General features: G+C 41.6%; 1 protein-coding gene across 1 annotated transcript in view; it reads right to left on the bottom strand.

The window, feature by feature from the left end:
• The window catches only part of LOC114023680 (rod cGMP-specific 3',5'-cyclic phosphodiesterase subunit beta-like), an 80,629-nt gene extending 67,417 nt beyond the window's left edge, over positions 1-13,212 (bottom strand). The window contains exon 1 of the mRNA XM_027836447.1: positions 12,745-13,212. Coding sequence (XP_027692248.1) covers positions 12,745-13,212 — 468 coding nt within the window. The remainder of the gene's footprint in view (positions 1-12,744) is intronic.
• Positions 13,213-13,817: the final 605 nt, after the last annotated feature.

Below are 13,817 nucleotides of genomic sequence, written 5' to 3'. Positions count from 1 at the left end.
CAAAGGCACAGAGATAAGAGATAGAATGGCTTGTTCTGAGAACAGTAAGTCAATCAGTTTAGCTGGATTGTGGAGTGTGTGGAGAGAGTAAAGTATAAGAAAACCAGAAAGGTAGGAAGGGGACAATTCATAGGGAGCTTTAAAATGATAAACAGAGGACTCTATATTCAATTCCGGAAGTAATAGGATGCCACTGGAGTTTATGGAGTAATGGTAGAGAGGTGATATTGACACGGTCAGATCTACACTTTGGGAAAATCACTTTGGCAGCTGAGTGGAGAATGGATTGGAGCAGGGAGAGACGAGCCAGCGAGACCAATTAGGAAGCCATTGAAATGGTCCAGGTGAGAGGTGATGAGGACTAACTAATACAGTGGTTACAAGAGTGGAGAGAAATGAGATGTTCTGAAAGTAGAGATAATAAAATTTTGCAACTGATTGGACATATTGGTTGAGGGAGAGTAAATAGTTGAGGATGATATAATGTTGAAGACCTGAGTGACTGGTAAAATGGTGATGCCCTTGACGATAATTAGGAAGTTCTGCCTAAAAGTTCTGCTCCAGCTTCCTGCTCACCAAAAACAAACAAACAAACAAACAAAAAACCCCTCCTCTTGACCTGGCCATCCCCATATTTCCCATACCTCTCCTTTAATGCCAAACTTCAATACAGAACAGTTTTCACTTGCTTTCTTCACGTCTTCCCTATCCCCTGGCTTCCTCAACTCCTTGCTATCTTGTTTTTACCACTCTACTGCAAACTCCCCTTCAGCTCATTAAGTATCAAATCTAATGCCTGTTTCCTAGTTCTTATCCTTTTTGACATCTCTGCAACATTTGAAACTGTTAACCAGTCACTCCTCTGGGATATTCTGTCTTTCCTTGGTTTTCATGGCCCTGTTTTCTCCTGCTTTACTTCTCATTGTGTGATCTTTTTTTTGTTGTTATTGTTCTCTTTTCATCACCCTCTAGCTGTCCTCTAAATGTAGGTATCTATTCTCTATATAGACTCCATATATATTCTCTCCTGATAATCTCATCAGCTCCTATGAGTTCATTTCTACACAGATGAGTCCCAAATGTATTTACCTAAACATCATTCCAGTCACACATCTCCAATTGTCTGCTAGGCATCTTTACCGAAATGTCCTGTTATTACCTTTAACTTAACAGGCTTCACCTGTTAATTCCCTCTAAATTCCCATCTTTCCAACTTTCTTATTTCTATAATACCACCACACTCCCTTTCACCCAGATTCAAAATCTCAGAGTCATGTTTGACTCTTCTTTCCCCCTCATCCCTTACATCCAATCAGTCAAGTCTTGGCAACTCTAAGAGCTTCAGCAACATCACTAGTATCTGTCCCTTCCTCTCCGTACCTCTCCCATTGTTCTCATTGCTCCATCCTAGTTGAGGTCTTTGTCACCTCTCCTGGACAAGAGCCTTTTAATTGTTTTCCTGGCCTCCAGTCTCTCCAAGCCACCTCCTTCATAATTTTCCTGAAGTACACGTCTAACCATGTCACTCCCCTGCTGAAAATTCTTCAGTAGCTTCCTGTTGCCTCTAGGATGAAACATGAACCATTTAGCTGGTCAGTTAAAGCCTTCCACGGTCTGCCTCCAGCTCAGCTCTCTGGCTTCATTTATTATCCTTCCCTTTAGCATTCTCTCTGTTTCAGCCAAACTGGAATATCAATCATGCCTTGAACTTCACATGGCATCTTCTACTTACAAATATTCATGCAAGCATTTCCCCAGACTTGGAATTCAATTCTTTCTCATCCCTGCCTTTCTGAATTCTTTCTTTCTGTGAGTATCAGCTCAGTTCACATAACCTTCTCTGATTCTCTCAGCTGAAAGTGATGTCTCCATCATTAAATTTTCCTAAAGCACTTTTTCTGCTTGCCCTGGTTTCTTTCTACCCCTTGAACAACTCCTTTCTTGCCTTGGTTGGTTCCTTTTCCTCTTTCTCCTACCTCCATAATTGTAGGCATTCTCTCAAGGCTTTATCCTTAGCCCTCTCCTCTTCTCTCTCTACACACTTTCCCTTGGTGATCACATGGCTTCAATGATCACTTCTCTGCAGATGAGTGACAAGTATGTACTTGTACCCCTGATTCCTCCTCGTGTTCCAGTCCCCTATCTCCATTTGTTTGCTGCAGATATTTATTTGGATGGCCCATGGTCAACTCAGAATGATTTCATCAAATATTAACTTCATCATTTCTTACCCCCTCCCCAAGCCTGGCAGACTCTTTACAAATTCCATCATTTTGTTCATGACATCATCATGTTCCCAGTCACCTAGGCGTAAAATCTCTGTGTTGTCTTTGACTTTTCCCCCTTCCTCACCCCACATCCAAGCCCAATGCCAAGCACAAACAATTGTATCTCCACAATGTTTCTCACAACCATCCCTTCTTCTCTGCTCACGCAGCAATTGCCTTAGTTTGATCCCTCATCATCTCTTTCCTGGACTATTGTAATACAAGTCTGCTGCTCCCTCTCCAACCCTTTTTTCACACACTACCACAGTAATCTCCCTAATACAAAATTCTGATCATGTCACTTCCTAGCTTAAATTAATGAAATGTGAATTTCTCATCCTCACATTCAAGATTCTTTACAATCTGCCTCAAACCTACTTTTTCAGCTGTCATGTTCTATATACTCCTCTTCATGCACCTGATTATTTTCTTAGTTCTCGTCTTCTCTGCCTCCTGGGTTCAAGCAAGTGATACTTCTCTTCCTTTAGGCTTCTCTTCTCCATGATGTCTCTCCTGAGTTATCCAACTAGAATGTCTCTTCCCTCCTAGAATCTTTCTGGTCACTCAGTTTGACTTTGTGCACTTACCATATTCTAACTTGTACTATGGGTATCTGTACACATGTCTTATCTTCCTAATAGACTATGAGCTCCTGGAGGCAAGAACTATGAATGTCTTTCTTATTTCCAGTCCCAAGAAAGGAGCATGAAATATGGTGGGGACTTAATAAATAATGTATGAGAGAATAAATTAATGGTACGGCCGTGGTAAAGAGTTAATGCCCTGGAACAGAAAAATTGGGCGGATAGATCAATGATTTGATTCAGGACAGATGGACTGAATGGACAGGTAGGTCAATATATTAACCCAAGATAGATGAACAGACCATGGGACTGACCCTACGTGGGAAAGGAAGGGGTCATATTATCTATTCTTAAGATGGACTTAGTCAGAGCCTAGCAGTGAGATAAAGGACTGCTCAGTGACTTTTGCCTCTTTCACTCTTCTTGACCCTCTTCTGATATATGAGCAGGGGTGTGCTGGTAAGTGTTTAACAACCGGCTCCCCCCCCAATGTATAGATGAGATGCTTTTAAATTTAATCTACATTATTAACATTTTATCACTTCATTAAATCTAATTAATATTTTATCCATCATTTTATTAAATCTAGACAGTAAAAAACCCCAATAAATTAAACTCTGATTTGTAGCATTTGCTGATTTCTGAGGTATGAATGCTCACATTGAAAATTTAATAATTGGCTCTCATTAGCCTACATAAGCTGACTCAAGCACACCCCTACATGAGGGTAAAACTCTCAACCTTTTCTCTTAATTGAAGCTGACTCAAGCAAAAATAGTCGAAGGTCTTTTCCAATGGTCTAACAGTTGACCCTAATCTTATCTCCTACTGCCAAAACAGCTGAAGTAGAAACCTGAACATTATTGGCCTTATGACTGTCATCAAACAAGCATTCTCACCAATATAGGTTAATAACCCCCAACCCCAATTATTCCAACCAGCTTTCTCTGACATCTTTCATTGACCATTGCTCCTTCTGATCAGGTCACTCTGTCTGATCATTACTCCATATGCTGAGGATACCCAATATCATATACTCACTGCTATCCTTTCTGGTAAGACAACTCTGACACCCTGAATTTACTATTACCCCTCTGATCTGGCCATCCTAACATTCTGAATTGATATAGCATCCTGAAACCCTGCATTGATCATTATGAGCCAGACCAGTTAGTCAGTCAATAAGCATTTATTAAGTACTTACTTTGTGCCAGGCACTGTGTTAAGTGCTGAAGATACAAAGAAAGACAGAAATGGTCTCTGTCCTCAAACAGTTTGCATTCTAATGAGAGAGGATATGTAAATAACCAGATACACATAGTATATTTACAGAATAGATGGAAGGCAATCTAACGTGACCAGTGTGAGACCACCCTGATGCCTTATAATATAGAGTTTATGCCAACCACAGACTCTCTGGTTATATGCCCTGATACCTGTGTTGACCTCCATCCTTTACTCTTCAGAACGCCACATAGCTCCCAGAAAGGAGCCATGTACTCTTCATGGTTATGTCCATTCTCTTCCCCATCTACTCAGTGTTGTGGCCTCAACTACTGAGGACCCAAAAGAGCTCTGATTGTGGAGATGATTTGGTTCTTTGAGGTATCATTTTTCTCTGGGTTTAAGCTTCCATCTAGGATTTGGACTGAAGTGATCTCTAAGGTCACTTAGAACTGGGCTGTCTCCATGACCCTTGAGTATTTGACCTAGAGCAGGGGTTCTTAACCAGGGGTGAGGTGTCCATGAGTAGATTTCAGGGAGTCTTTGGATTTGGATGAGTAAAAATTACATCTTTATTTTTCACTAACTTCTAAATGAACTTTAGTGTTTCCTTCAACTACTTAAAACCATTATTTTGAGAAGGGATCCATAGGCTTCACCACACTGCCAGAGGGGTCCATGGCACACAAGAAAAGGTTAAGAACCACAGCCTAAGGCCTCAAGGACCATGTCCATGGCTTCAACAGTAACATAGAAATATCAAACACAGCTCCCTCTATCTCTCCCTCAGTCATCCCTCCTTCTCCCAGAAGCCTTCTCTGTTTCTCTCTGGCTGAAAGTGCTTTCTCTATCCTCAAACATTCCAGAGCAATTTGTCTATACCTTTCTTTTGCCCCCATCACTCCCTATCTGTGTATAAGTCAGATTTCCCCCAGAGGTCAACCAATCAACAAACATTTAATGTGCCAGGCACTGTTCTAGTTACTGAATGTAGTAGAAGATAAGATCCTTGAGGGTAGAGAATGTTTGACTTTTATCTTTGTATCTTCAGGGCCTCTGATGTTTCATCACTGCATGGAGGTTACCCTAGATTCTCAAAGTCTATCAGAAGAATGTAAATTTCTTTCCTTGCTGATAACGCTTCAAATATGGTCCCAGGAACAGATGATATCTGCTGCCTGAGGGCTAACCTAGTTAAGGATGGAAAGGTTCATCCCTAGCAGGCTAGCTATTTGGTGATGGATTCTTTGGCTCTGATATGATATGAAGAAAAATTAAAAGTGGCCCCTAATCCTATGTGTCTCCCTACTGTTTCTGTAGTGAGGTGGTGATCATAAAATCTTTAGAGTGTCTATAAACATCAACTTTACTATTGGTACTCAAAATGTAGAATCTTTGTCCAATGGCTAATGAATTGACATAGTAGAAAAACTGAACCACATTAATATTGATATGCTCATGATTAACAAAACCAGAAGACAAAAGGAAGTTTTAGCAAAATGGAAGGATAACTCACAAGTTCTCTTTGGAAAGGCACACAAAGGAATTGCAGGAATTATTTGCATGGTGACCTTAGGCATAAAGAAACATTTCATGGGACACTTGATCACCTAGTCATGCTCATGAGCATAGTCAAAATGAGCATCATGAAAATAATTGCAGCTAATTGCCAACATCTGTTGCAGGGCATGAAGAGATAGAGAAATTCTGTGATATGCTTAACAAGATCTTCCAAACAAAGTCAACAGATAATTTGCTATTTGGTGGTTTCAATGTAAAGGTGGGCTCAGGGAAGGATGGCAAACAGTAGTTTGGCTCATATAGTTCAAGTCTGAGAATGCAAAAGAGTCATTGATATCTGAGAAGCCTCATGCTTCAGTATCATGAATATTTGCTTCCATAAAAAAAGGTATTTGGCATGAGAAATATCAAGCAACATCTCACAAAAGCAAAATGATATTATACTTTAACTGCCAGGAAACAATTGATTACTGATGTGGGAATTGCATCAGACCTGGCTGTCTATGTGCAATTAAAACATCACCATCAAATTAGAAGAAAGGATAAAGATGGGAAGATACGCCTTCAACCTGATCCATTCAAAATACCACTGATGCTGAAAAATGGAAAATGGGGAAAAGCAAAAATTTGTTGTTGTTGTGAGTTGTTTCAGTCATGTCTGACTCTTTGAGACCCTTTATGGGGGTTTCTTGGTGAAGATACTTGACTGGTTTGTTTTCCAGTCCATTTTACAGATGAGGAACTGAAGCAAACAGGGTTAAATGATTTGGTCAGAATCACTGGTCAGACAGCTAGTATCTGAGGCTGGATTTGAACTCATGAAGATGAGACTTCCTGATTTCAAGTCCAGTGTTCTATCCATTGCACCACTTAATTGCCCCAAAGCAAAAATAGTTACCTTCATTGTCATATTCCCTGCAAAATTTTATTGATGTAAAGTAGATTTTACAATGAGGAGGTCAAAAGAACCTAGAAACCACCTTAGTTAGCAAACACTTAATGTCTTTAACAAGTAAAAATACATGGCAGCCAATGGTGGCAACGGTCCAGAACAGTGGTATCAAACTCAAATACAAATGGAGACCACTTACCCATACATAAGGATCCCTGTGGGCTGCATATTAACTTAGCTTTAAAATGTAATGTTATCTATGTTCTATTGTATTTTTATTTATTTTGATGAGTATTTCCCAATTACACTTTAATCCAGTTTGGGCTACACTTGGGAGTATTGCAGGCAGGGCCATTTGTCTGCTGTAGCTGGTGTAGAATACAAACTAAATTGTAAAAAACCATAGAGGGGGAAGATGGACGACGCATGGTACCACATCACAAAACAGCATAAACAAGATTACAACAAGATGGCATAAAGCCCAGTTAAACTCCTATCATTCCAAGAGCTTTCACAAATGAAAGTGGGAGGAAAAAAAGTAGAATGAAATAGGAAAAAAAATTGTCCCTGCTCATTATTAAGGAAAGGGGAGACATGACACTTGGAACCTAATGTTTCAATCTCAGTTGTGCTGTTCAAAGTTGAAATGACACTCAAGAAAATGAATTGAAGATGAATTGCTGGACCAGACCAAATACACAAAGAACTCATGGAATTCTAGTGACACAATCTTGGAAGTAATAAATGATCATTTTATAAGATATCTCAGAGGACCGTGTGCTGCTTTCTTGTGGTCCCCACTATTGGGAAAGCTGACGCTGGTGCTTGAACTTAGGAGTTCTTAGCCACAGTAGGGTTAAAGCCCGTCAGGTGTTCTAACAAAATCTAACACCAGTATGGTGAGTCTCTGGGAGGGAGTGGAAGGGTCACAAGGCTGCCTGAGGAGGGATAAACCAGCCTAGGTCAGATAGGGTCAAAACCTCTAACAGCAATGGGATGCTCACAGCTTTGATGCCAATCACAACACACCCATGCATTCTCCTCTTGTCCAGTTCTTGTCTATGTTCTCCCAGAGAAAGAAAAACCTGAAAGGCTGGATCCCTTCCTGTGGATGAGGTGTTCTGACATTTCATAGGTACTGGTGTGGTGCTGGAGATGTCCATCTGTTGTCCCCTGCTCTCACTCTGTGTTTGACCTACCCCTTTTCCTGATCACCCAATCACACCACTTCTTCCCCTCTTAGACACTCCCCATTCTATTTCTTGCACATGGGTCATCACTGGAAATTTGCTGCAACCTACTTGTTCTTACTATGCATTTGTTTTGTGCAGCTGGGTGAATACAACGGATAGAGCAGCATCAACATTTCCAGCTTGAGTGAGGTAGAGAAATTTAGTCTCAAAAAAAATCTTAGAGAAAAAATGCTGAAAGAATGGAAAAAAATACTGATGGCATTGCCCCTAAAAGGCAACTGTGAGGACATCAATAACTACTGACCCACATACTGACTTTCTCTCTTTTGAAATCTTTATGAGGACATCTACACATATATCAAGAGAATCCTTGATGATGATGTTCAATGAAATCTTTGCTAAAAATGTAAATGCCTTCTCCCAGCACATTTTATCTTTACAATTTACATCATACTAAAAACTGTAAAGAGAACAAGATCCTGCCGTGTTTATTTTGTTTTGATTATTAAAAACAACAACAACGACAACACATTTAGCTTGATAGAGAAAAAATAAGTAACCTTAAGGGCTTTTCTCCTTAAGATTACACAAGATAGGGGCAGCTAGGTGGTGCAGTGGATAGAGCACAGGACTTGAGTTCAAATCTGACCTCAAACCAGACACTTGACATTTACTAGCTGTGTGACCCTGGGCAAGTCACTTGACCCCAATTGCCTTGCCAAAAAAACAAAACCGAAAGAAAAAGATTACACAAGATCATTTGACAAATGCAACCACAGAAATAGATCTGTTTGATGCCTGGAGCTTGTATTATTAATTTCAACCAAGTGTTTGTCAAAGGTCTTTGCCTGTGTCATGGAGGAAGTCCAAATAAAGGGATTTCTTAGAAATGGTGAAGTATTCCATATACTTTTGTTTGAAGATGGCATTTGGCCAATTGCTTCAAGCTCTAGAAAATTACAGTTTCTTCACTGAGATCCATGATTATTCAAAAGAAGTCAGCTTAATAATCCATATGGGGAAAAACAATATTAATAATGACTAGCATTTATATAACTTTTTTTCTTTTTTTTCATTTATATAACATTTCAAGGCTTCAACCGTCAGCTACCATTTTTTAATGATACATATCCAGGAAAAAGTAGCTAGATGAGCTTGAAATGTCTCATCAGAATCTGTTAAGGAGTATTTGAAAATGTGCATCTTGGTTTTTTCTTGTTTATTAAAAAGTTGTCATCTTGAACATTGCCATCATGACTAATGATGTGTTCTCTTTGCTCAGTGCTCTTATTCTTCCTCCTCTTTCCCTTCTTCTTCTTCCTCCTCCTCCTACTCCTCCTCCTCTTCCTTTTTCTCCTCCTCTTCCTCCTTCAATATTATCTCATTGGATCCTTACAACAAGCCTGGGGATATGGGTGTTGTTATTATTATTCCCACTTTCCAGTTGAGGAAACTGAGACAGAGTTTAAAGTGACTTCCCCAGTATCACGTATCAGACATAAGTGTCTGAGGCTGGATTTGAAATCAGGTCTTTCCTAACTCCAGAGCCAGGACTCTATCCGTTGTATTCACCCAGCTGCACAAAACAAATGCATAGTAAGAACAAGTAGGTTGCAGCAAATTTCCAGTGATGACCCATGTGCAAGAAATAGAATGGGGAGTGTCTAAGAGGGGAAGAAGTGGTGTGATTGGGTGATCAGGAAAAGGGGTGGGTCAAACACAGAGTGAGAGCAGGGGCCAGCAGATGGACATGTCCAGCACCACACCGGTACCTATGAAATGTTAGAACACCTCAACCACAGGAAGGGATCCAGCCTTTTAGGTTTTTCTTTCTCTGGGAGAATATTGACAAGAACTGGACAAGAGGAGAATGCATGGGTGTGTTGTGATTGGCATCAAAGCGGTGAATACCTATATCAGGGAGATCACAGAATCACGGAAGTATTGAAGCAACACCCATGCCTAGTTCAGTGCCTGGAACACAGGAAGTGCTTAATAAATGCTTATTGAATTGAATAGTTTCAGAAGATCAGGTTCACTCTCTCTGATGACACCTTCATAGGTTAAGTCTCCAAACAAAATCATTTCCTTTAGCAGCCCATGATGAGTCTGTCCTATATGAGCTGATCTAAACCCTCTAAGACTGTTTATATTCAGTCTGTGTGTGCTCGCTGAATAATTAACTCCACGTATTGACTACTTATTTCACCATGCTGAGTGAGCGTGAACCAGGGCAGTGATCTGGAGTCACCTGACTGCCACTTAACATAAGTGTGATTTTGGACAAGTCACTTAACTCATTCAGGTCTCAGTTTCCCTATCTGTAAAATGAGTGTCAGCCTCAAAGACCTCTAAGGTCCCTTCCAGTTCTAAATCTATGACCTATGGCCCTAATAAGGATTTGTAGACCCAGATTGTCTATACATGATATTGGGCCAGAGTTAATGACAGACAACTGATATCTTTCTTGGCTGAGTTTTTCCAGTTTTATAAGAAAGGGAGCAGTGAATATCACTCAGTGAATAGGGATTTGCTGAGTGTCTACTGTGTGCCCAGACTTCTGCTAGGGTCTGCACTAGCCACTGCAGAGGCATCATACTGCCAGCCCACGTGTGGCTGCAAAATCCCAAATGTGACTGAACCAGATTAAAATGTAATTGGGAAACCTTTAACAAAACAAATAAAAATGCAACATAGATAGTGTTAATTTGTGATTCCCTAAGTCAACATGTGGCTTGCAGTGTTCTGTTTCTATTTGAGTTTGATCCCACTGGTCTATAGGATGTGTAAGACATAGTTCTGGCCCCAAGAAGCTTCTCAAGGGCTCACTTTTATTTTATTGCAATATCTGAGGGGTGCAGCGTGTAAAGCACTGGTCCTGGAGTCAGAAAAACCTGAGTTCAAATCCAGCCTCTACATTTGCTACCTGTGTGATCCTGAGCAAGTCACTTAACCTCTGTTTTCCTCAATTTCCTCAGCTGTAAAATGGGGATGGGGCAGCTAGGTGACATCATAGTTGGGGCATTAGGCCTGGACTCATCTTCCTGAGTTCAAATCTGTCCTCAAACATTTATTAGCTGCGTGACCCTGGGCAAGTCACTTCACCTTGTTTGCCTCAGTTTCCTCATCTGTAAAATGAGCTAAAGAAGGAAATGGCAAACCACTCCAGTATCTTTGCCAAGAAAATCCCAAATGGGGTCATGGAAAATCAAACACAACTGAACAACAACTAAACAACAACGAAACTTAGGGTTGTTGTGAGGATAAAATTAAACAATATTTGTAAAGCACTTCGCACAGTGCCTGGCACATAGTAGGTGCTTAATAAATGCTTCTTTCTCCTCCCCTTCTCCCCAAGGTTATCAAGGAGTCAACTGTTTTATTAGAATTTCTCCACTGAAAGTAGAAAGCAAGTGACATAAAACAGAGTTATGTCTAGCAGTTTGGGAACTAGGACGAGCAGGGAGGGAGGTAGTGAAATCTTGTGAAAACAATCAGGGTGGAGAGCCTGCAGCCTCAAGGCCATGTATGGCCTTCTAGGTCCTCAAGTACGGCCCTTTGACTGAATCCAAACTTCATACCCCTGCCTTGGACCTTGGGACACAAAGTCCAATGGGTGGACAGACCCCAGGACACCTCAATTTACGAGGCCAACAGAAACCCTAGGATATCTCTACACTACTTTTCGGAAGCTGCTTCCAGGGGTAAGAATAGGGACAGGCAGGGTCCCATCTGGGACACAGGAAAGCCTTGAGATCTCACCGAGGCTGGTCTCTGCTGGCCTACACTTATATTGGACAATGGGCAGCTTCTGTGGGAACTACTCAACACTGGGTGCAGTCAGACCAGGGGAGCAGTGGCCCACCTGCCAGAGAGTCCAGCCCATTCCCATGGAGCAGATCTCCACCCTTCAGGATGAGGTCATAGGAAAGGGAGATAGGAGATGAAGGAAGAAGGGTGCAGGAAAAGAAGTAAGTGGGCAAAGCCCAAGGCACCCCACCCTAGATACAAATGTGTAACAGAGAAAGACTAAACCTAAACAGCATGGTACAGCCAAAAAAATACTGAATTAGGAGTCAGAGAATCCAGGTTCAAGTTCCAATTCTTCCACTTCCTACCTGCGTGACCATGAGCAAACCAGCTTAACTTCTATAGGCCTCAGTTTCCTTGTCTATAAAATGGGGGGATGGGACTAGATGGCCTTTAAGGTCCCTTTTAGCTTTAAAGCTAAGATTCTATGAATACACAGACATTATAATTAATTTCAACAGCTAAATAAATAAACATTTATTAAGTCCCTGCTGTGTGCAGAGACTTTGCTTGATTCCAGTGGTGAAACAAATTGTACATAAGACACAGTCCCTGCCATCTTAGGATTCAAAGTCTAGTATAATGATACCAAGACATACAACTAATTATAATAACAATTTTGTAAATAATATCCTTGTATCATAACATAACGCATATCACTTCATAATACAATTGATGATCATGTTAATCGTATTACATGATAAATGTAATAAAGACAAAAATAAGACGCCTTAAGAGGTTTAAAGGGGAAAGAGGTCTTACTGCTTGGGAAAATGAAGGAAGGCTTCATGGAAGAGGTGGTTTTCTAATTGGGCTTTAGGTGGTAGGGAAGATTCAACAACTTGAGAGAGAGAGGGAATTTAGGTATAGGAAACTGGATTAGCAAAGGCACTGAGGTGAGTAAGTTTGGGAGACAGTTTGGAGGAATGATTCCAGACCTGACTGAATGAACATTCTCATCTGGAATGAAAGAACCTTCCAGAGCGTACATGTGAATCATAGGAAGAAACAGGGAGCAGCGTTATCTCAGAAAGTGAAGAGTCCCCGGAGAGTAAAGCTATGTCTTGAGGGACGAGAGGGATTGGGGCCACTGGGGACCCCTTCACCAGTGATGACTTCTGACTCCTGATGTAGGAGGATCATTCCTGTTCCTAGGAGAGATTGGTCCTCTCTAGACCCATGAGCTCCTAGGTGTCTGCTGGTTCATCCCCCTACCTGTAGAGGCTGACTCTTGTCAGCATTGGAGACCCTACCTCATTAACGTCCTGGATGTTGACGGTCTTCTTTGTCTGTGCCACATGCCCTACGACCCCAATGTCCAGAGGGAAGACAATCTCGGAGTCGGGGTACACCAGGCACTCCTCCAGGGTGCTGCTGGGCTGGATGTCGAAGAGCCTTGTGGCTAGTTCGGCAACACCGTTCCTCTGCCGGTACATGAAGAGGCTGCAGCGGTCAGCGTGGATGATGGTACACACCCTCCTCAGGATTTTGAAGACCACCTTCTCCATGTTGACGCTTTCTTGCATGTCCTGAATGAGCTCAAAGAGGGCTTCACTCTCTTCCACCTGGCATAGCTCTTTAAAGGTTGAGAAATCCACCAGGCCCCTACCCTCACATGCACCAACCACATTTTCTGGGCTCAGAACCTTTTCAAAGTATTGTTCCGTGAAGGTGGGGTTTTCATTGAGAAACTTCTCCACATCTTCCTGACTAAGGGCCATTGTGGCTCCTCACAGTCCCTGGGTATACCACCAGGAATTGTAAGCCTGGGGCTTCCCCAGAAACCTTCCCACTATTTTCCCTGGATGTTCATGGACCCATGCAACACCTTGTCCTAACTGGGGGTGATACAGGGCCAACTGCTTTCAGTAAACACTGTAATCAGCAAAGTCTTTCTTAGTGATGATTATGGGGAATCCGTGGGAGGACAGAGCTGCTCAGGAGAACGGATTGGATGACTCATGCTAAACCAGGGAGAGAGCTAATTCAGCCCCCACCCCCTGCTTCTCCCTCAGAACCTAAAAACTGGGCTGGTCACAAAGACAAGATTTTTGGGGTATGCAATCTGGAGTGTAATCAATGTTTTTGGAGCCTGCATTGGCCAGGTTAACCCCTGTCTTACATCGATTTCATGGGCATCTAAAGGAATATACTTACCTTCCAATTAAGCACAAGCCCCTAAAACCTAATCCCCAGGAGACCAGGTGGTAATCCCAGCTAACAGAATGACCTTTACCCCTTTCATAACACTTCTACCTGGGAAAACAGCACTGTGGAATTCTTGTTGAAGCGATATATCTTTACCGAACCATGCTCTGTGCCTAGC

The sequence above is a fragment of the Vombatus ursinus genome, unplaced genomic scaffold (genome assembly GCF_900497805.2).
Source record: "Vombatus ursinus unplaced genomic scaffold, bare-nosed wombat genome assembly UNPS02014818.1, whole genome shotgun sequence".
Taxonomy (NCBI): Eukaryota; Metazoa; Chordata; class Mammalia; order Diprotodontia; family Vombatidae; genus Vombatus; species Vombatus ursinus.
The sequence above is the reverse complement of the archived record's forward strand: the minus strand, read 5'-3'. Positions and strand labels throughout refer to the sequence as shown.